Here is a 22,664-nt window from a genome sequence, read left to right on the forward strand (position 1 = left end):
GAAGGCTGATCTGTGTGGGGATATTCTGTCCTTGGCCACAACTCTGCATTCCTGCCAGGATCACGTTCCTGCTTTTACCTTGGTGCTGTCCCAGGCTGAACTGTTTCATATTTAACACTCTGGGATCTGTAAATAATTGACGTGCCTGGCTCGGCAGCTGAGGATCAGCACCAAATTGTGTGGCTGAATAATGAGGTTCTGCTGCATTCTTTATGCCTGCACATCTTCATTTTCACTCTGCTACTGAGAGGGCAGGAGCTGATTTATTCCACGTGAGGAAAAAACCTGTCCCTGTCCTCGTGCTTCAGGAGAGGGAGTTAGGGCAGAGTCAAGAACTGGCAGTGGAAGCAGCCAGGTGAAGAGCAGCTGCTTGTGCTTCCCACTGTGTGCAGCTCCTGTGGGCAGGCAGGGGAGAGCTGCTTTAGTGGTTACACCAGGCTTAGGCAAGCCTAGAAACACAGCTCTGCTCTGGAGCTAAAACTGGTGAGAAAACATTAAAGCAATCTGGGTGTTTGTGGTGCTGGGATGCTCCTCTTGCTTAGAGTAAGTAATGAGTGGGGAGCTGCCTGATGGAGGGAGAGAAGGGTGGGATGTGGGGAAAGCACTGAGGGCAGCAGCCAGGCTGCACAGCACACTGCAGGGCAATGACAGCTCCAGACCCCTTCCTAGTCCCTTAGCGAGGACTGCATGGAAAGGAGGACTGGGGCCACGGTGGGTGACAATCCTGCTGCCTCCTTAAACTAAACAACTTGATTGTCTTAGGGGAGCAGAGAGCAAAGAGAAATGTCCTGAATATCCTGCAGGAAATTGTCTGTACTAAATCTAGCCCAGCATTTATGAGCATTCTTTATATTGTTGGATTTTGCCAGCGTTACATAAACGGGGGGAATCTGTTAATGGGAGCTGACTACCAGAGTAAATCACAGCCTCATTAGTCTTTTTTTTTCCCTTTTTTGGCTAAAATTAGAATTTGATATAATGGTCAATAGACATTTTCTTTAATTTCTGAGACATAATTTCTAACAGCTAATCCAAATTGGAGAAAGTTGCTGCAGAATTGAAGGAATAAATTATCTGAATGTTCTGGTGACTTACTGGCAAATCCCCTTAGTTGGAGGCTTTAATTTGCCTCATATTTCACTTTCCCCCTCCTCTAACTGGCTTTTGGATGTACATGAGAGCAAAAGATCTGTTCCTCTCTTAGTGCTTGGGGCAGGACCTGAAGGGGAGGCAGCTCCTGGCCTATCCTGCTAGGGTGCAGGGGCAGCTGCTGTGGTGCACGGTGTGGCCAGCATCCCCCTGAGCCCTGCTGGCTGCAGCAGGGTGCTGCCGGTGGGCACCGTGTCCAGCAGTCCCCAGGCTGTCCAACCTTGTCCCAGAACCAGTGGGGCTCCAGCCTTGCACCCCCCAGGCAGCCCTGACTTTCCACAGCCAGTGCCAGGGCAGAGGAACAGTGTGGCTGTGTCCTTGCTCTTGCTGGGGCAGGTGAGTGCTGTGCTCGGGGTGCAGGCTGCCAGCTTCAGCAGCCGCTCGGTGCGGCTTGCACTCACAGGGCTCCTGCTCCGCACTGCTGCTTTGGTGTAGCCTGCTGTGAATTCCCTGCAGCCCAGAGAGTTTCACTAGAGATTATTGAACGTAGTGTTTGTGTTTTTGAGGGAAAGAACTGGGCTCAGAGCTGGAGGAGAGCAGGGAGAAGCGTGTGCCCTGTCCCCACAGGGTGGGAGGTGACCACGCCTGGCCTGCTGGTGTAACCATCCGCCTGGGGTAGCTCCAGGCAATGGATGTTCTCCCTCAGCTTCCACACGTTGTCTGGGGCCAGCTCGTGTGGTGGCAGAGTCTCTGGGGAACCTTTCTGAAGCAATGCATGTTTGGGGATATTTCCCTGGGCTTGCTGAAGCTGGGGACTGGCAGTTGGGCTGCACAAGTGGAGGGCAGTGTGGTGAGGTACCAGGAGATTTGCACATGCACATTGACTTGGTCAAGGCCTGGCTTTATTCCCAGCAGAGACCGCTTTTGATTCTGCACAGGGAGAGAGGAAAGGGCAAAACCATTTTATTTCTGTCACTGTGAGCTGTTTTAAAGCATTTCTAGCTACACTTTTAAGGGTATTTTTGTAACACCTGGCATTCCTTGCTTCCAAACCAAGGAGGAATTGTGTGCAAACAGTCCCAGAGGAAGGGGTTCCAGTGCTTCACTGCAGCCTTCACAACTGGCTGGGTTGTTTTGCTTTTTGATGCTTGCCATAGCAGCAGTGGATGTATAATTTGCTGAATATCCATAACAGGGTATTTGAAAGTATTCTCCACAGTTTCACTTCTGCATATAACTAAGCATGGCAAATCATCACATTAACCCAATTAACCAAGCCAGACCCACATCTGCTAGGGAACAACAATGGAGGCTTTGAAAAGATCTTGGTGTTTCACCTCCCTCTCAACAAACCAAACAGCACATGCCAGAGCAGCAGCAGCTTTTGTCAGTCTGCTGTTAAAAATTATTCATGATTCAGACTGCAAAAACTCTGGGCACATCTACCTCCTCCTGGCTTATCAGCTGGAGGTGGCTCTGTTTGTGCCCCCAGAAAGGTGAGGCCAAGGCGGTTCCACAGGCGCGGTTCTGCGGCTTGCTACCTCCCTGCCGTAGTGGTGATTAGACCTTGGATCTTAAACAGTGGGGAGCTGGGGAACTTGAAAGATACCAGCAGCACTTCAATTCAAATGGCTGCTCTCTTATCATTTTATTGCACAAGGAATTAAATGGAAATATTTGGGCCTCTGCTGGCATGGTTGATGAAAAATCCCTGTTCAGATGGCAGCCGTAACCTTACACAGCTCACACTGCTCCAGTAACCCACAGGCTGGAAGGATGCAGGATGCCAGGTGGAGAAGTCACTCTGCTGGGTGGGTTTCTGCTGCTGGCAGAAAAGCTTCTGCTGAGGCAGAGAACAAGGTCCTCAGCTGCATGGAGTCGAGGTCATACACTGCTTCAGTCACCTCTCCAAGTGCTTTATTCATCCTCATCCACACCAACTCTCATCATCTCCTGAAGGCCTTCCTAGAGCAGGATCCACACTGCTGTGGAGCCAAGGTTGAGTTAGTTCTGGGAGGAGAGCTGTTGCCATCCAGTTCCATGGAGTTCCTCCTTCCCCAGACTGGAAGGGCTGGGAGAAGGCAGCTGGTGTCCCGAACAACCTTGTCAGTCAGACCACATGGACCTCATTAATGAGCCAGAGAAGCACAGAAGGAGCTACTCGAGCTTTGGAGAGGAGAAAGAGATGGACACTCTTGTGCAGACATGTAGCTGACTCTGCATTTAATTACGTCTCTGGGTGATCTCAAGGTCTCACCCCATGTGGAGTACCTTATGGTTATTTGTTCTCGAGAGTGTGCAGGTGAATAATGCAGCGAGGGCTGGGCCCAAAATAAATGTGCTCATGTCCCTGACAGGAGCCCCAGGCCTGCCTGTGGCCACAGTTCCATCTGGGGTCCTACTTCTGACCCGGCCGTGGGCGCCGGGGTCTGCACAGCCCAGCCTTGGCGGGGCGCTGCGGGGGTGGGGTAGCAGTGAGGCTGTAGCCTTGGCTCCGCTGTTTCTCTCCTCTCCTCCTCACCTCTTGCCTGCATGACCAAGTGGAGGCTCCACCCCAGCTGAATGCCAGCCTCATGCTCATTTTGGGCAGGAGACTGGGATGCCAGAGGTGAGCTGGTTCCGAGGGGCAGTGGGCAGGCTCGGGGTGCCTTGGCTAGCCGAGTGCCCATCTCCTGCTGCAGAAGAGAACACAAGGCAGCTCCATCTGCAGGGGAGAGGCACTGACACATGCCACCCCCTTGGAGTGCTGGGGATGGGGTCAGCGTGGGCCAGCCCTCCATGGCACCTCAGCAGCAGGAAATGGGCCTCCAGCTCTGACAGAGCAGTGCCTGCTGTAGTCCAGTGCTCTGCTTTTGCCCTAAGGCAGGCTTTGAGGAGCACCAGCTGAATGGCCACCTCCTCTTGGAGAAGTGTCCTAGGAGACAAGTTGCCTAGAGATCCCCAGGAGAATGGTAGCTCTTCCCTAGCATGGCAGCTGGAAAAGTTTCCAGCCTCTCTTGTACAGCTGAAGGAAACAATTCTCGTGGCTGCTCCTGTAGCTGCGTTAATATTTGTGTGTATTTATAGGACAGAGGGTACCAGATTAGCTGTGTGACCGTCAGGAGCGAGCCTGTCATCCCAGAGCCTCTTCACCAATGTGCCTTTCACGGTCCAGGAGATTAGCAGCCGCTGAAAGCAGGAAAAAGGAATTTTCCTTTTTTCTGTCCTGGCAGGGACCCATCACAGCTCACCCCTCTGTCGGCTTGGCCTGGGGAAGGCTCGGTCCGTGGCAGAGCCAGAGAGCCACCAGCTCTTCGAGAGTTCCACTCTCCTGAGGATCTAAGGGGGAATATCCCTTTTGCCTCTTCAGTCACGCACATCAAAGGAGACAGCCGTTCCCGGCCCCTTTGCATTGTGCAGGCATTAGATGTGGTCCAGTTACACGGAGCTCTGCTGGAGCCTGCTCCCAAGGCTTGATGGAGATGGGCAGGAGGCTTGGCCATGCAAAGAGTAGGTTGCACTTCCATGGCACCTTGTTTTTAGAAGGACAGAGGAATTCCCTTGGCTGTTTGGGAGGCTGTCTACAGCCCAGGCTGTAGGGCAGGGGCTGTGCAGCTGTGGCCCCTCAGCCTGCTCCTCACAAACTGTTCCCTGTGTCTGCAGGACTCCTGCAGGCGTGGCGCGTTTGTTGGCCATGGTAACCTGCAGATCACAAACCTTCACCTTGCTGCCATGTACCACACCCGGGGGGCCTTTTCTTCCCCCAGCGTTGTGCTGCCCACCCAAAAGCAGCCTGGCGGCTGGGGACCGCGCACAGAGCTCTGGCTCCTTAGCAGCGCTGGGGTGGTGGCTCCGCAGCCGCCGGGGTGTTTTGGGCAGTCCCGGGGGTGCCTCGGCGGTGTTTTCGGGGGGGCTGTGTGCACTCCCTGCCCGCAGCTCTGGGGCCATGCTGCGCCCTCTGCTCCACACGCCTGGGATGCGCAGGGTCAGTGCTAGGGTGACCCCAAGGGGTCCTGCAGGTCCAGGCACCCCGTGTGCAGGGCGGCGCTGGGCGGGCTCAGCCTGGGGTGCTGCTTGCTCACTAAGGAGCTCGCAGCTCCCAAGTTCCAGGCACAGGGGCTGGGAAAAGCGGTGGCGGAAACCATTCCTGAGCCCCCCCCAGGGACCAAACGGCCATGAGCGACTGCGGGGAGCAGAGGGAACCCGCGGGGCCCGGCTGGGGCTGCCGGGGTGGCCGCAAGCCCGGCGGCGACGGGGAACGTGGGAACCGCGGAACTTTATTGTTCTGTTAACGGCCGGTGGCAAACCCGGACCGGCACCGCGCGGGGCCTCTTGCCGGGCTGGCCGCACCGGCTGCGCCCTTGCTGCCGGGAAACGGCACCGCGGCTCCATCGCGGCTGTGGCGGGGGGCGGCCTGGCGGTACCGGTGCTGCCGTGAGAAGGCCTGGTCCCGCCGCTCGCCCCGGTGACCGGGCGGGCAGGGCCGGGCCGCGCGGGCGGGGCGGGAGCGGGGATTGGCGGCGGGGCCGCCCGCCGCGCCAATCGGCGGCTTTGTTTAGGGTTACAGGGCGCGGAGGGGGCGTGCGCCCGCCGGGGCCACCCGCAGCCAATGGACAGGACCGGGGGTGGCGGTGCCGGCGGCCGCCCGGCTCCCCTGCCCCATTGGCCCCGCGTGCGGTCACTCTGGCGGGCGGCGCTCCTCGTTGGCTGCCGGCGCCGGCGGCCCCGTGCGTCAATAGTCGCGTCTGGCTTCCTGCGCGGCGCCATTGGGTCTGACGGCTGTCAGTCGCGCGGTGCCACTTCCAGAGTGGTCGCTGCGGCCGTCAGTAAAGCGTCGTGTCCCGCCCCCCTCGTTTTCCCGGCGCCGCCGGTGAGTGGCTGCGGCACGTGTCAGTGAAGAGTTGCCGCGCTCCTATTGGCGAGATGTTCTGTCCATCGCGCCCATCCCCTCCGTGCGCCCGCCCTTTGCCCTCCGCGATTGGCTGTCGCGGGTGTCAGTGAGGCGGCTCCCCCAATGGGCGGCGCGGGGTGTGCGCCGTGCGCGCGGGGTGGCCGGCCCGGCGGCGGCGGCGGCGGCAGCGGGAGGAGGCGGCGCGCGCCTGGGTCCCGGTCGCGAGGAGGCGGAGGAGGATGTGGCGCGCGGAGGGGAAATGGCTGCCGAAAACAAGCCGGAAGGTGAGCGCGCGGCCCCGCCGGCTCCCGCTCCGCGCCGTCGCGCTGGGCCTGCCCGCCGCCACCGCCGCCGCGGGGCCGGCGGCGCACCGGGCCTCCCGCGCCGGCCCCCCCTTCCCCCCGCCCTGCCCCCTCCGCGGGGCGGCAGCGGCAGAGGCCAGGCGCGGGCCGCGCGAAGTTTGGCGGCAGCAAACGCCCCCGCGGGGCCGGGCTGGGCTGGGGGGCGGCGGGCAGGCCATGTGCGGCGGGCAGGCCGCGTGGCGCCGGGCCGCGGAGACCGGGCCGGGGCACGGGCACGCCTCCCGCCGCCCGCCGGCACGTGCCCGCCCGCCGCCAACATGGAGGCTGCGGCGGCAGGGCCGGCGTGAGGCGGCGCAGGGCGCGGCGCGGGGCTCCGAGCGGTCGCTCGCCGCTGACGGCCTGGGCCCGCCGCCGCCCGGGGGTCACGCCGGGCCGGGCCTGGCCGCTTCGCCCCCGCCGCCAGCCCTAACACACCCCCCCCCCGCCTTCTTCTTCCTTTCCCTCCCCCCCCCCCCCCCCCCCCCCCCCCCCCCCCCTTCCACCTCCCGGCGGCGGCGCACGTGCCTCGCGGGCGCGCGCCCGTCAGGAGCGGGGCGGCCTCGTCCGCGGCCCCGCCGCACCGGGGCCTCCGCGCCGGCGGGCAGCGGGCGGGCCGTGGGTGGGCGCTGCTGGGGCGGGCGGAGCGGCGCCCAGCGGGCGGCGGGCTCGGAGGTGAGCGAGGGGAGGGCTCGGCCAGCACTAGCCGGCCCCGCCGGTGGAGTGGCCGCGGCGAGGGTGCGTCGCGGGGGGGAGAAGGGAAGCCGGGGCGCATAACTCCGGCCGAAAGTTACCGGCGCGGCGGGAGCCGGGTGCGCCGTGTCCGCAAGGGGGTAGCGCTGCTCCGCCCGCAGCCCCGCGGCGCGGCCCCCTCCAGCGGGGCGTCCGGCGGGAGCTCGGCCCGGGGTCGGGGCTGCCGGGGCGGAGGCGCGCCGGCGTCTTTCCGGGCATCGGGCGCGTCGCCGTGAATATTTTTTTACTGTTTAACCGAAGTTTGCCCGAGCAGCTGGCGGAGAGCGCCGCAGCCTCTACCGACCCCGCCACCCGCTGCATCGACGGAGCGTCGCGCTCCGGGACCGCCGCCGGCCCAGGCTGTGTTTTAACCTTGCCGGGATCCCGGGGCCGGAGCCGTTCTGCCGCGGCCTCGCTCGGCGCAGGACAGCGGTACCGGGTGTCAGGCTCCCATCTTACGGAGCGGGCGGCAGAGGGTTTGTATCCCGCCGCTGACCAGCGGCTGCCAGACCAAACTCGGGGCACTTCCTGCTCTCGCTGGCATCTCCGCGGCTGTGCCCGGGCCCCGCAGCTGAGTGACTTCCTTCGTGCTTTGCTGCTACAGCAAATGCTCTGCTCCTTTTTAACCTATTTCCATGCTGGACTGCAAAACTTTTTCTGGCTGAGGGCTGCTGTCCCACCTCTTCCTTGGGGTTTGCTCAGGGAGCTCTGGCAGTGTGTTTTTGTTGGTGGTTCTGGTGTTACCGCGGGCACAGCCACCCGCGCTTTGCTCCTTGCCTTGCCCAGCGAGCTGGAGGCCGAGCGCGTGCTCTGCCAGAACGTGCTTTTTGAGCAGTGATGATTGAGAGTGCTGTCTGCTTCATCTTTTCTGAACCTTCGTTACTTCCATCTTCCCTGTGGTCTGGGGAATGCCAGGCTGCATCCTTCTCCCGTTTGCCCTGCAGCAGAGGATGAACTCCACCGAAGCAGTAAAATAGCGACCGGCTGGCAGGGGGCAAATGACAGAAGAATGTGCATCTCCCTGGGCTTCAGAGCTCAGACTGGGAAGCTGTGGTTCTCTAGGGCACGAGGGTGGTGTCACCAGAGCGTGCTCAGGCTCCATTCACTTTTGGGGCTTCCTGAGCCCGTGCCTGGTGCTGCTATTCTGCGTCATGCAGCGCTTTGGCCTCGTCGCTCCTGCGAGCGCACAGCCTTGCAGGCCTGAGCAGAGTGGTGCTCCTCGGCCTGGGCCTGGGCTTGGCGCTTGCTCAGCTGTGGTCATGGTTTGTCTTGGTCACCGAGGGCTGTGGCCTCTGAGGTGTGTGAGGAGCCGGATCTCCAGCAGTCCTGTCTCTCGTGCTGCAGCCCAGTGCAGGAGGCGCTGCAGAAGCCCCTGGTGTGCCCTGCGCTGGTGCCACGGTGCGGCGGCTGCCTGGGCTGGGCAGTCGCCAGCTGTGCTGAGGTGGGAGCTGAGCACCTCCGGCTGGGGCTCGGCACCAGCACCCAAGGTGTTCTCGTAGTAAGTGCACGGAGCAGCTGCCTGTGCTGACCTAGTTCTGGGGTTTATTTCAAGGAGGCAAAGATCTGAGCCATTCATTCCTGAAACTTCAACTCCGCCTGTCGGGAACTTCGCTGGAAGCAGTTCTGAAGCCTGGCTGCAGCCCAGGGCAGGTGCTGGGGAGCGAGCAGGAGGCTTTGGGTTGTTGGTACTTGAGCAGCTGAAAGGCAAAGGTGAACGGCAGCTGTCAGGTTACTGTGGGGCAGCAGGGCTGCTGCTGGGGAGCGCTGCTCCGTCTGCCCAGAGCGCAGGAGGAAGAAGCCTCCTGAACAGCAGCACACAGCTCTGCAGACCTGCAGGTCTTGGCACTTCCCTGCTGTGCCCTGGCTGCTTGTGCCTGGCGGGCAGAGAGTAGCCTTGGAGGGAGGTGAGGATTTGAAGTGAGGCTGGAGTTGCTGTTCCCTGGCTCCAGGAGAGATTTCTATGGTTTAGAGAACTTGTGAGAGTTCCCTCTGCTCTGGTTCCTGCAGGCAGGATGAAGTTGAGCTTGCTGACCGAGCAGCCCTCGCCATCCCTGCAGCAAAGATTTTGTGGCCTCTGTCTTTCCTGCTGTGGTTTCTGTGTCTGAACTGGAACGGGAGGGGTGACCCTCAGAGGTGCTGTCTTGGCCGCTGTGATGGACTTGATGGAGGGGGTGTCTGTAAATGAAAAAGGTTTGAAGGTGTTGCAGATGGAGACCCTGCCTTCAGCTTGCTGGGCTCTCACGGATGGATGTCTGAAACAGCCTTCAGAGCAGTGCCCGTGGGGTCGGACAGGAGCTGGGCGCTCTGTTGTGCCCACCAGGTTCTGCTGGCTGCAGCTGTGGGGTTTTGTGCGGGGCAGGAGGTGGCCCCCGCCCTGTCCCTGCCTGTGAGCTGGGGACCCCGGGGAGGGCTGTGCAGCTGTGCTGGGGTTGGTGTCGGTACTGCCCGAGCAGGAAGTTGGGACTGCAGCGGTTATGGAGTGCGGAGGGACTGCTCGGGCAACAAAGTACCTTTTGAAAACGACCCCCTGGGGTTTGGTTGTTAAACAGCAAATATTTGCCTGGCTCTGCGGAGCGTTGTGTAACATTTATGGCTCAGGCAGACCTGGGCTGCTGCGAGCCTGGCGGGCGGGATCCTGCCGGGATGCTGCGCCGTCCTGCCTGGCGGCACAGCACCGGCGCACCGGCGGCTCTGCCACCCGGCTCGGGCCGCTCCGTGCCCCGCAGGTTTTGCTGAATTCCAGCAGTTGGTAACTCTGTGTTACCAGAAGCAAAGTGCCTTCTAGTGAAGTTCGTAGCCCCCCCGGGCGGGCTGGGGGCCAGCAGGGCAGCCTCAGAGAGAGGACTCCAGCAGTGAGAGCTGTGTGTCAGCTCCGTTCCTCCCAGCACCTCTGCTGGTGTGACTGCTTTACATGCAATAGGCTCCTGACGCAAGGCACGGGGCCTGTTTAAAGCTCTGGGATGCCAGTCCAGGTCCACATCTCTTCTTGCTAATGAATTTCCCAAACACTTTGGCTCAGAGGGTTCTTGGTTGCTTTGTGTGGGTTTTTTAAGCTACTTCTGGAGGAAGGCTTCCTGCAGATGTTGTAACTCAAATTTCATCTCCTGCCTCAGGAAGCAGTGAAAGGCTTCTGTACAAGTAGGGTTAAAACAAATGTTATTTAAATGTCCTCTTTCAGGACTTGGTGCTGACTTCGTTGCTGGTATTTAATGGTTCTTCTCCAACATGCAGTCCCAGTCCTTGCAGTGCTCTGTGTAAGGAAGGGGCAGCAGCTCTCCTACCTCTCTGTCTCGGCAGCCCTCAGAAAGAGGGAGCTGGAATGTTTTAGTGTCCCTTCTGTCTCTGCTTCATCAAACCAAATGCATCTGTGGGGTAAAGCCCCCCTCAAGCTCGAACCTTCCCATGGATGGAATGGTGGAGAGTGTGGTGGGACAGTGCTGGGTAATCAATGCAGTGCTCCCAGCAGCGTCCTCCACGTTGCTTTGGCTTCCTCTGCCACACCTTGATGAGCTGTTTCCTTTTAGCTCTTCCCCTCAATTTGTGCCCTGTTTCCACCTTCTTGTGCCACCCAGCCCCATGCTGTGCCCACCCTTGTGTAAGCCCTATGGATTGTGAAAGGTGAATGTGTTTGCAGGTGCTGGCTTCTGTCCTAGCCCCCGTTTTTGGGGTGCAACACCTGCCCTTTCGGGTGATGCTGAAGGTGCAGCAGTTCCAGCACTGGGTGACCAAAAGCAAACTCCCAGCATTCCTGGGAATGGTGAGCAGTGTCCTTCTGCTCTTGTTGCTTCTTCAGTTCAAGGGGTTTGGATTTTCCTTGCCAGCTCTCCAGGTTGGTTTCCAAACTCAACCCCTTTGTGGTGTTGAAGAGAACAACCAAGTGAAAGTCTGTGGCTGGTGGTTGCCACGGAAGCGGCTGAGGTGGGTCACGTCCCCAGCCTTGGCCAATGCTTGAGGCCTCTGGCAGATGTGGTGCTGAGAAGGTTTGGAGTATGGAGAGCTGTGTAAATGGGTGGTTTGGTTTTGCTAGGCTTGGCTAATGATATTGATCCCTGCTTGGTTTCATTGCTGTTGAGTTTGATGATGTAACTTTAGTGAGGACCGAGGGATGGAGGAGCTGATGGCAGGGCTGAACCGAGCGTGTTGCTGGTGGCAGAGGGCAGCGGTCTCAGCCCTCTGTTGCTTTTGTCATGTCCAAAGCCACCCTGTGGAAGTCATCCATGGACATGCTTAGGAGCTGCTGGGAGAGGCTGAAGTGTCTGCACTTCAAAAGTGATCGCTTCAAAAGGGCAGCTGCTGGGTTGGACCAAATTCTGGCTGGTGCAGCTAGTGAGGTGCTTCAGACTGCTGCCTAAGGGGGGAGAGGAAAGGAGCCTGTGAAACAGAGGAGCCTCTGGTGTTGGTGTTGGCTGGGGGTGCAGCCTCCACAGTGCTGAGCACAGTGATAAATGTGCCAGAGCTAAACAGCTAACTGCAAGGCAGAGGACCCTAAGCAGGGCGCAGGCTGTCCTCAGGAGCTGTGCTCTCTGCCCTCAAACACACCTTGGGCAGTTCTGTGTAGCTCGAACTGAGGTCACTTGCCAAGTAGCAGGAAACTTCCTGCCATGTGGGAGGGTAAAACAGCTTGCAAGTGCTGTGTTAGTGGTGAGGAGAAGGGAATGGGGAGAGGGGCAGCAGGGTTTCAGCTGTTTGCATTTGTTCCAGGCTTAGCATGGTTTGGAGAGCTTGTCCAAGAAACTGGGCTAGGTTCAATGGCTTCCTAGATTCTCAATCACCCTTGAGACCATTCCATGATTTCCTCTTCATCCTCTGGTTTTCCTCTTCCTCCCATTTCTGCACAGGCAGCAGTCACAGTTGCACCTGTGCTGGTCTGTGTGTTGTCCTCTCCTGGGTCATGGTTTTTGCCTTTGCCCAACCTGTCTGCCCTTCCCTCATGTCCTCCCTCAGCTCCTGGGCACCCTTCAGCATCCTCCACGGTGGAAGAGCTGGGTGCTGGCGTGCTGTGGCCTCCTGCTGGGAAGGCAGCGCTGGCAGCTGGGCCTGCTTCTCTTGCCTTAGCCACCCTCTATTGGTGTTCAGAAACCTGCTTTTCTTGCCAAGAGATTTACAACTGTAATCGTCCAAATATTGCTAGCAAACAGACCCAAAGCTGTTGGTTGTGCTTAAACTGCCACTTGTTTACTGATTGAAAATGCCAGGCACCAAGTTTAACTCGGGGAGGTGGCGTGCCAGTGCCGCACGTGTTCGGATCGGGGACAGTCCTTGGCGCTCCGCGCTGCCGGGCTGAAGCTGCTGCTTGTGCCTGTGTCCAGAGGGCAGCAAGTGCAAGAGTGCAGGGCTGCAGGTGGACTGGGGACCCCCACCCCTAGCCCAGGGCCTTGGCAGAGCCAAATCAGTCCAGACCCCTTGGCTTGAAGCTTTGTCCATGTCTTCATCTGCCATCTCCAGAGGAGTGAGTTATGAGGAGCATTGCTTTGGGAGAAGTCCAGGAGGCACTGGAGCTGGCGCCTCTGGGTGCTGCTGCAGTGGCTGCTGAGCTCTCCTGCCTGAAAGGGAGGAGTTGCTGCTGCCCAGGGACAGGTGACTTGTGGCAGCCCAGGGGTTCCTGTGCCACTTGTGGCTGGTGCTGACTGGGCTCTGGGCAGCGTGGGGAGCAGCACCACTGGCTGCTCTCCCCTTCCACTGGAGCAGCTGATAATGACCTCCCTGTTTCAGCTGTTTGGTTTATGTGACAGCTCCGATCTGTAACACTTAAACACCTTTTACCTCTCTTGGGAGGTAGTTAAGAAGATGGCCAAGCCAAAGTTACTGCTCGATAATAATGGGTTTATAAAGCCTGGCTTTGTGTTTTATGGCTGGTTCTTTATTTCCAGCATAGGACTGTCTGCAAATCAGCCCTGATCAACACCAGTCAGCCATCGCCCTGCTCTCCAGTTGTGCATTGTGTTGGCAGCCCACGCTGGTTAAATGCTCTCCAGATCTGAGTTCCCCTCCTGGATCACAGAAGATTTAAGAGCCAGTTAGGAAAAACACAAAACCCAAGGGTCTGGGGGCTTGTTTGGAGAGTGGGGGCAGAGCAGGGGCTCACTGTGTGATCTGCTGTTGTGTGCATTAAAGTTTTATGGCCCATGTTGCATCCCTGGGGAGGATAAAGTGCAAGGAGCATGAAGAACCCATAAAGCCACGAAGGGTTTATGTGCTATAATTAATATGGAACTTTCCATGAACTTTATCATAGTTGCACTTCTCAGCCACACAAGTTTCTGCTTTGCCAACCAGGGAAGCTGAAGCTTGCCACTGGAGCTTCAGTTGTGGATTTCCAGCCCAGTTTCTGGCAGGATCCGCTGCAGGCCGCTGGGTTTCAGCGGACACCTTCCCTGTTGTAGCTTCCAGAGTTGGCTCTGCATGCCTTGGGAAGCCTTTTTGAGCTGTGGCCAGCTTTGCACTGACAGAACTCCCACATCAGTACAGCTTCACTGGCAAACCCTGCCGGTGCAAGCGCAGCTCTGCTTGCAGAAGCTCTTGGTGTTGACACTGGGAGGGTTTGCAGAGCACGGTGGCAGAAGTTGCACCCACAGGAAAAATACACCAGGGAGAAAGTTCAAGTGCAGCCCTGGCCTGGATTTGCAGAGTAAAATCCAATAAGCATTGTGAAATTGCAGCTCCTTTTCTAACTACGGGGAGATTTCAGCTCTAAGTAAATGTGAGCTGCTCCCTGCGGGGCGCTGCCGCTGCGGGCTGGGCAGGGCCTCCTCGGGCTGCCTGGAGGTGACAGGTTTGATTCAAACCAAAGGACAAGCAGGGGGGTTGTTGCTCCACCTCCTTGAAGAGGAATGTGTTTGGGCTGGGAGCATTGCCATACTGTCTGTGAGGAACACGAGCAGCTAAGCAGGAGCTGATTTGGAGGGAGGGGGAGCCCTTGGCAGCTGCTCGGGAGGTGGGGGTGATGGATCCCAGGGGGACCTGCTGGTGGCAAATCCTTCATGAAGAGAGCTGAGTCATGGAGCAGAGGTCCAGTGGTGACTGAGGTCTGCCAGCACTGGCAGTGCAGCTGGAAGAGCAATCCTCCGGTGCCCAGCTTCCCAGTTTCACCTGTGGATGCTCCTCCGTGTGGGAGCAGGCCAGCAGGCTGAGGCAAGCTTTGAAGCAAGCCTCTGTGCAGTGTGGTCCTTCATCCTCCTGGCTGGTTGGCCAACTTCATCCTTTCCCAAGGTCAAACCTGGGATAAAGGTCATTGAATCTGGGATTCACTTGCCCTAATGTCTACATCTGCTGTTTACAGCTACCTGAAGGGAGGCTGTAGCCAGGTGGGGGTTGGTCTCTTCTCCCGGGCAACCAGCACCAGAACAAGAGGACACAGTCTCAAGCTGTGCCAGGGGAGCTTTGGGCTGGATGTTAGGAAGAAGTTCTTCCCAGAAAGAGAGATTTGCTATTGGAATGTGCTGCCCAGGGAGGTGGTGGAGTCACCATCTCTGGAGGTGTTTAGGAAGAGCCTGGATGAGGCACTTGGTGCCATGGATGAGTTGGTTAGATGGTGCTGGGTGAGAGGTTGGACTCAGTGGTCTCGAAGTCTTTTCCAGCCTGGTTCCTGCTAATGTGATTCTTGTCATTCTGACCATGCTGCTAGAGGGGTCCTTGAGGAAGACCCTGTTGGATTGAGACAAGCAGCAGTTGTTGTTCTTCATGCTGGGGTTTTGGGGGTGAGGAGAAGTCATCACTAACCACAGATGAGGGAAGCACTGGTGAGATGCAGGCACACTGCAGGACAGGGACAGTGACCTTCCAGTGCCATAATGACACTGAGGTGTGAGGTGCTCACAAGAGGAGCTGCAAGGCTTAGAATCAGCAAGTTCTGATAACTTCTACCAAAACATTTTGAGGGGATCTATTATCCATGGGCACTTTCTGGATTAATAATACTGATAATTGATGACAGTGGGAGAAAGTTAATAAAACCAGCTGAATAATGAGAGGTCTGCCAGCCCTGCAAAATAATGGAATGAATGATAGAGGACTTGACTGATATGGAGGTAAGGGAAAGTAATACAATTAATGTCAATTAAAATGTGCCCATGGAAAATAAGCTGATGAGATGTAACTGGGGATGTAGTTTGGCTGATAAAAGCAATAATGTGTGCTGTAAAATACTTTGCTGCCTTAATGAATTGGATGTAGTGCAATGCAATATTCTGAGTGAGGAGTGCAGGCGTTGTGCAGGTAGCCTGGGGAATGCTAAGCAGGTGCCAGCTGCAGCAGGTGAGGGGCTGCAGGTGTGGGTGGGAATGGCTGGGGGCTGCTGCTGTGGTGGGGGCCTGCCTGCCTCCCTTCTTGGCCCCAGGCAGGCTGCTGCCTTTGTGGATGACCCCAAGTGCCGTGACACGTGTGTCTGGGAGGCTTTGGGGGCCAGGGCTGGTGAGGGTCACAGGTGAAGGTGACCTGCAGAGCCCTGACTGGGAGAAGATGTGGCCAAGCAGCCCTGCAGAGGGATGGTCTGAGCTGCTCGATGCCAAGCTGCAAACCCTGGCATGGGGTGCAGAAGACCACTTGGGAGAACCTTCTTGCTGACTCTTTTCTCAAGTCACCCAGGAGGGAGCAGGGGCCTGGCAGCCCCTGGGGTCAGCCCAGTCTCACAGGAAAGGTCCCAGCAGCCCAGGGAGTGCCTGGGGCTCATCAATTCCAGAGCAGCTCACGTTTATCATCCACATCGCTGCTTATCTTGTAAACTCATCTGCTGTGCTTGCAGGAGCAGTTGATTTAGCAGCCTGCAGGTTGTTGAACCTGACACAGCCAGCAGTGTAATCAAGCCTTAGGAGCAGCAGGGCTGGCTGCTGGCTGCGTGCTCCCCGGTGTGCCTGCACGGCCAGGGGACAGCTCCTGCCCTGGGCAGTGGCAGAGGAGTCTTATCCTGGTGCTGGCATCTGTTTAATGACATCAAGTGGTGAGATGTGGAAAAGGAAAAAGGTAATATCCTTTTTCTGTACACTTCCACATGGGAAATGACTCCAAATTACTTCTGTGGGGTGCAGTGTCAGTGAATGGTGTCCTCCTCCCCTGCTGCCCAGTGTCTGCTGCAGAGCCTGAGAGCGGTGCAAGAAGGCAGAGACAGTGGAGTTTGGAGCTGGAGCCTGCAGAGCTCCTGTGCTGCAGCTGGGATGTCAGCCCTGCTGCTCTGCTTCCCTCCTCTGCAGGGAGCGGTGTGGTTCCTGGGTGCTCTGGTTTCTCAGGTGGTGGAGGAGAGGGGATGGAGATGCAGTGAAGTGAATGCTCCTGGGACTCCTGCAGAGCTTTCTTGGGTGCCTTTTGTTTTGTAAGCAGAATCGATGCCCTCACACCTTTACAACACAACAGACTCATGTTGTATTCTTCAGAACCTCTCCTTGCAGCCCCTCGCTGCCAGGCTGGGGACCTTCCATCCCTCTCCCGCCTCGAGGAGCCCCTTGCAGTTCCTGAGCTGTCTGCGGCAGGAAAAGTAACCCAGGTTTAATCAGGGGCAGTGCTTTGAGTTTTGAACGAACTAGCAGACCTTGAGTTGCATTTCTGCTGCAGCTTGACAAAATTATAGCAGGTACTGGGGCTCTGTGCTTATTTACTTGCAAATCCTGTCGAGTGTGAGCTTCATTTACGACTCGCCGGGCAGGGCGCAGCGCCGCGGTCGCCGCTGCTGCGGCGCCGTGAACCCTCCCACTGAGGGAAGAGTAAGCTGAAGTAGGCCCAGGTAAGCACACAGCCAGCTTCTCTGCTCAGGTCCACCAAAGCTCTTCTCAGACTTTGCAGCCTCAAGGAATGAGGCTGTTGCTGTGTGGGAGTGGTGCCCTGGGAGCAGAAGGCTGTGTTGCTCGCGGTGAGGAGCGGCCTGCTGGCTGCCAGGGGCCCTGGGGGGCGTCCAGGCCTGGCAGCAGCTTGGGTGTCCTGGTGGCAGGCACCTCTGCTGCGTGCACATCGCCTCTCTCCTCTTCTTTGCAGATGATCATGGGAACAGCAATGGCAGTCATGTAAAGATCTTTTTGCCCAAGAAGCTGCTGGAGTGTCTGCCGAAATGCTCAAGCCTCCCGAAGGAGCGGCACCGCTGGAACACCAATGAGGTAACTCTGGAGCTTCTCTCCTCCTGTGCCTGCTGACTCTGTGCTTGTGCACTGTTCCTGGGTGTGCTGTGCCAGTCACTGAGTGGCATCCTGCCTCTGGAGCTGGCTGTTTAAAAACTGAAGTCCTCTTACGTGTTGGATGTGAGCTTTAGAGCAGGCCTGAAGGCGGGTGTGGAAGCTGAGTGCTGGTGCTGTTTTCACTTGCCTCACAGTAAGGTCTTGGATCATCCCTCTGGCAGGTCTGAGATCAGCTCAGATCAGAGGGGTGTTCTGGTACCACATTAAACAAAATGTTCTCTTGTCTTGAGTAGAGAGTTCCAGGGCAAGCAAACAATGCTGTTCCTCCCTGCCAAGCAGGGTCCTGGCTTGCTCCTGTCTGAGAAACCCAGAGCTGGGCGCTCTGCACTGGCCTGCAGCGACTGCTGGTTTGCATATCTGCTGTTAATGCATTGTGGTCAGGCTCCTTGGAATGAAGCAGAAGTGTTTAAGGTTCAGGTGTCTGGGGGGGGCCAAGGCCAAGGAGAGGAACAATCCCAGGAGGTCATCTGTGTGTATCCTACCAGGGCACAGAGCATGGGGGACAAAGTTAACCCTGCAGCTGGAAACATTCACTGTTCATAGGCGTGCTGCATGGGCAGGCAGAGCTGCCTGACAGCTGTGGTAGGCTGGGGAAAGCCTTGGAGTGCAGCCTGCCTTCTGCAGGGCCTGTGGGCACTCTGGAGAGGGGAAGGTGAAGGGGCTTGGTGTGGGTTTGTCTGGTACCTCAGTTCTGGATGGATTGTGTGCTAATAACCAAGCTGATAAAAAAGCCAAACCCAGCTCACTTCTGTCTCTTTCAGTGCCACCTTTGTCATGCCCCTGTGTATCTCTCCTCCAAAGCCTGGGCTGTGCCTGCCAGGCAGTGGGGACAGGCAGCTGGTTCAGGAGGTGCAGGGCTCCTGCCAGGGCTGCCTGCCAGAGTGCGTGGGGCGATGGCTGTGGTTTCCCTGCTGAGCTTTTCTTGTGGCTGCAGAGGTTTGGCCTCCTTAGCTCAGAGATCAGAAATAGGTAAAGAAAAAGGCAGAATCTGATGCCTGGGTGAAGTCTTGGAAAACTTGTGCTAATCATGGGGGAGGAAGCAGCTTTGTTTGCATATTTGATTTCCCTCCCAGCTTGGACATGGAATTCTGTTCGAGTTCTAAGACTCCAATCTTTTATAGGCTGTAGTGGATGATAGTCCTAGAACCACAGAATGTCTCAGCTGGAAGGGACCCATGCAGTCCAACTCTGCTCCTCACAGGACTGCCTGGCACCAGCCCATGTGACTTAAGAGCATTGCCCAGACCCTTCCTGCTGCCAGGCATGGTGCCATGCCCATGGGGAGCCTGTCTGAGCGCCCAGCCGCCCCCTCAGTGAGGAGCCCCTTTGTAATGTCCACTCTGAGCTTTCCCTGATGCAGCTTCCTCCTATTTCCTCCTGACCTACTGCTGGTCACCAGGGAGATCAGCACCTCCCCACACCATTGCCACCCACGAGGAAGGGGTGGGCTGCTCTGGAGTCACCCCTCAGCCTCCTTTTCTCCAAGCTGAAGGTCACCTCTTAGCCTTCTGCTCTCCAGGCTGAACAAGCCAAGTGACCTCAGCTGCTCCTGGTAAGTGGAGGGAGGCCGAGAGGGAGGTTGAGATGGAAAAGGGGTGGGAGGCTCAGAGGAAAGGTGAGCCAAGAAGTGGTGGGGGGCTCAGAGGGGAAGGCTGTGCTGCATTTCACAGCCAGCACAGCAGTGCTCTGTCAGTGCAGGTGAAGGCAGGAGCTGCAAATGCAGCAAAGATGTCTTCTGTCCAGTGCAGCTTCCAGAGTCAGCGCTGCTGTCCCCCAGCTCTCACCTACAGGGATGTTTGTTAGAGGCTGCAAAGGAGGAAACCAAGGAAATCCAGGTGAAGATGTAAGTAGCAGGTCTGGAGCTGTGCCACCCCTGCCCTCCCTCAGACAAACCCTGAGGGTCTGGGCTCACCAGAGCCTTCTCAGAGCACAGCACCGTGGGGAGTGCGGCACGAGGAGGTTTGGGGTGTTTGGGAATGTGAGGACAGCCTGACCCTGTCTGGAACCCTTCAGCCTGGCTTCTCCTGCCCGTGTGTGGCTGTTCCAGAGAGCTGCTGGTTGGCTTTGCACTCAGTGAAGCAGGGCTGGGAGCAGCAGGAGGAGTGGAGCATTTAGAGATGCTTGGAACACGTTCCTGAGATGTTTGCTTTCTGTCAGCTGATGCAGTCTGAACTGCAATGTTTGATGGCAATACATTGCCATAGCAAGATGTCAGCTGCTCTTCAATCAAGTTGATAGTGGGTTTATGTTTCCTGGTGCAGGAAGTCTTCCTTCTCATGCCATTATTTTTTTAACAGAGATACAAATTCACAACTTCAGCCAAGCAATTGAGTTACAGATTTGCATTAGGGAGCTGCTGGTGGCAGTGTGTGAGCCGAGTGCTGCTCTGGGGGAGGCTGGAATGGGGCTGTTTGTGCAGTTCCTCCCCTCAGGGTAAATAGTTAATTGCCAGAACATTCTGCAGTGCTGTGTGCACGTGGGGAGCTCCCTGGCTCCTTCCTTGTGAGCTGCGGTAGTGCTGAAGAGCTCTGGCTGGGCTTGGTGAGTGGATGGGGGCAGCTCACACAGCCTGGTGCTTGTGCTGCTCTGCCAGCCTGGGTTTGGGGAGTGGCAGGTGTGGGGTCCCATCCTCAGGGAGCGGGGTGGAGCCCCCCAGAGCAGTGGCCCTGTCCTAACAGGTGGTGAAGGTTTCAGGGTCGAGGACAGCTCCTTGCTTTGGGCACCAACAGGCTGCCAGGGGGCATGTCCTGCTGCTGCCCAGTGGGTGCCCAGTATGAGCTCTGGGCGGTGCTGGTGGGTGCTGGGGCTCCAGGGTGTGGGGGTAACCTTGGCTCAGCAGGGTGCTTGCCAAGAGCAGGATGCAGTGTGGAGCTGAGATGCCTTTCATTAACGGCGTTGGCAGCCGCAGTCATTAATCATCCTGTAAACACTTAATGACAGTGAGAGAGGAAAAGTTACACCCGGGAGGTGTGAGCACTGCCCAGGGCCTTTGTTTCTGACAGGGCTCTGTATTTACCTGCTCTCCTGGCAGAGGCCCACAGCTCCCACAGCAGGGAAGACCAGGAGGAGCTGCTGGGTGTGCTTGGGCTGCTCCTCAGGGCCAGCGCTGCCCCGTGCCAGCGCGGGGTCCAGCCTTGGCTGCCGGAGCTGCTGGGGCTGAGGTGCTGCCTGGGGGCATGCAAAGAGCTTGCTGGCCAGAGGAGCTTCCTGAGCTCTGATTCGTGGGGATGAGCAAGCAGGTGGCAACAGGCAGGGCAGGAGGGGGTGTCTGGCTAGGTCAGCGTCTGCCCTGCAAAGCGCCCTGGGGAAGCAGAAGCTGAGTGCAGTTCCCTGAGGCCTGTGGGTCTCTGCGGGTGCTGGGTGGTGCATTCCATCCGGCTGGGGCTGGCTCAGCTCAGCGTCCCAGAGGCCAGGGCTGGCAGAGCGCCTCCAGAGGGGAAGGTCCTGGCGGTCTGCGTCGCTCGGGGATCTCTCCGGAGCTGTGACAGGATTTGATTGTGACCAACTGCCTGCTGCCCACCTGGCCAGGGAGCGTGGAATGTGGTGGCGTTGGCAAGTGATGTCGGAGGCTTGTTGCTCTCTGTTCCACCTGGTGGGTCCTCTTGGAGGTGAGGAGGCAGCCACTGTCCAGCCTGGGCACGGCTCTGCCAAGCACCTCCTGCCACCCCAGGGCCGGCTCCTGGGGTTACCCTCAGGGCAGTGCCGAGCTGGGGGGTGGAGAAAGTTAACGTGAGGTTTGGAGAATGAAAGGAAGTGTCTGGCTGAGGGCAAAGGGTTTGCCAAGCTCTGGATCTGCCAGAGCATCTGTCAGCTCCAGAAGGTGGGTGCTGGTTCCTGCTCCTGGTCTGGCTGGTGCTGCTCCCTGGTGAGCTGAGGGCGCTGGGAAAGGTGCATGCCACCAGAGCTGGGTGCTGGCTCTGCCAGCTGCTGCTTTCCAGAGCGTGGCTGTCCTCTTGGCCAGCAGCAGAGATGTGGGGCAAGCCACCCTCTGCAGAGGAGCAGGAGAAGCCCTGGGAGTGCAGGCAGGAGGAGGTGCTGGCAGGGAGCTGTGCCCGCACCTGACGGTGCCGTCTGCCACGCGTGGGCAGCCGCTCGCTGCCTGCGCCTCTGAGCTCCGGCTGAGCAGCGGAGGGGATGGAAATCCCTCTGTCACACAAGCGCTTCGTTTTGGGTTGTTTTTGTGAAATTAATGAAATTCTGTGCTTTGCTTAATGTACAAAGCAGGAAGTCTGCTGCTGGCTTTGCTCTGTGCTTCTCAGTTGCGTTGGCATCGTCAGCAAAGGCTGCGAGCGGGCGCAGGGATGGGGCAGAGCTGGGAGGGTCCTGCTCCTGCCACTTCCAAACAAAAGCAGCAGTTCCTGCTGCACTCTTGGTGCTCTCAGAGTCCTTGGCCTCCTCCTGGGAAAACCTGGCTTTTTCCTTGCCTTTTGCTGGGCTGATGTAGCTGCGTGCAGGTAATGTGTCAGAGCCCTGGGCCCAGGCTGAGTCCTGGGAAGCAGAGGGCAGGGAGGAGATGCCTTGGTTTGGATAATGTGCTGCCCTCCTGGTTCTTCCCAAAGGAACTCAGATGTACAAATTAAATTCACTGTTTTACACTTAATGATGGCTGAATTCAAACATGACTCCATAATTAGTTTTGGCAGATTGGATCCAAAGTACCCAATGCTGCTGGTGTCTGATGGGCTTTGGGCACCTTGGTCTGGTGGAAGTTGCCCCTGCCCATGGCAGGGATGTGGATCTAGAGGCTCATCCCTTAAGGTCCCCTCCAGCCCAAGCCATTTTGTGGCTGTATGATTTCACTCCCTGGCTTTTTGACATTGATTGTGATTATCTAAATACCTCTGAATGTTGTGACAAATGCAGAAGGCCTCCAGCAGTTAGTCTGGAGTGGAGCTGGTCCAGTCTGCTGCCAGCACTCCTGTGCGGCCCCTCCTGCTTGTGCTGGTGGGGAGATGCAGGCACTGGTGGTGTGCTGCAGCGAGTGGATGAGAACAGTTCTTGGGTACAAGGACAAATCCTCCCCTCAGACCTTAGTGGCTGGTTTGGGTGGAAGATGCTTTCTGGGGTTTTGCCATGCTGGGCACCTCCAGGCTCCTCTGCTGAAGGGGTGTTGTGTGGCCAGCTGCAGCGGGATCCCTTCCCGGCCGGAGTGGGCTCTGGATCCTTTGCCTTCTGTATACTTAACAGAATAAAAAGTACCACAGATTGCTGTAGGAATGTGGGAAGGTGAGGTGGGACATTATTTCCTCCTGCTGATGAGCCTGGTGTGCATTTCCTGCCCTGCATCCCCTGCTGGGGCTCATGGTCGGTAGCAGTCCCTGGTGACTCTGAAGGGAAGCATCGGGAGAGAAGGTGGAACCCCATGTGGAGTGAATAAGAAGCTGGAGTCAGCAGTGGTGTAAAGCCCTCCTCAGCTGTGAGAGAATCAGCAGAGTGCATTGATTTAATGATAATTTAGCTGTTCAGCTGCAGGAGCAG

The 22,664-nt window shown here is 57.7% G+C and overlaps 1 protein-coding gene across 5 annotated transcripts in view; it reads left to right on the forward strand.

Moving 5' to 3' along the window:
* CAMTA1 (calmodulin binding transcription activator 1) overlaps window positions 1-22,664 on the forward strand; it is a 221,235-nt gene that overhangs the window by 7,979 nt on the left and 190,592 nt on the right. For all 5 annotated transcript variants that reach the window (XM_054175744.1, XM_054175740.1, XM_054175741.1 and 2 more), the window contains exon 3: window positions 16,990-17,108. In XM_054175744.1, coding sequence (XP_054031719.1) covers window positions 16,990-17,108 — 119 coding nt within the window. The remainder of the gene's footprint in view (window positions 1-16,989; window positions 17,109-22,664) is intronic.

Source organism: Dryobates pubescens, chromosome 33 (genome assembly GCF_014839835.1).
Source record: "Dryobates pubescens isolate bDryPub1 chromosome 33, bDryPub1.pri, whole genome shotgun sequence".
Classification (NCBI taxonomy): domain Eukaryota; kingdom Metazoa; phylum Chordata; class Aves; order Piciformes; family Picidae; genus Dryobates; species Dryobates pubescens.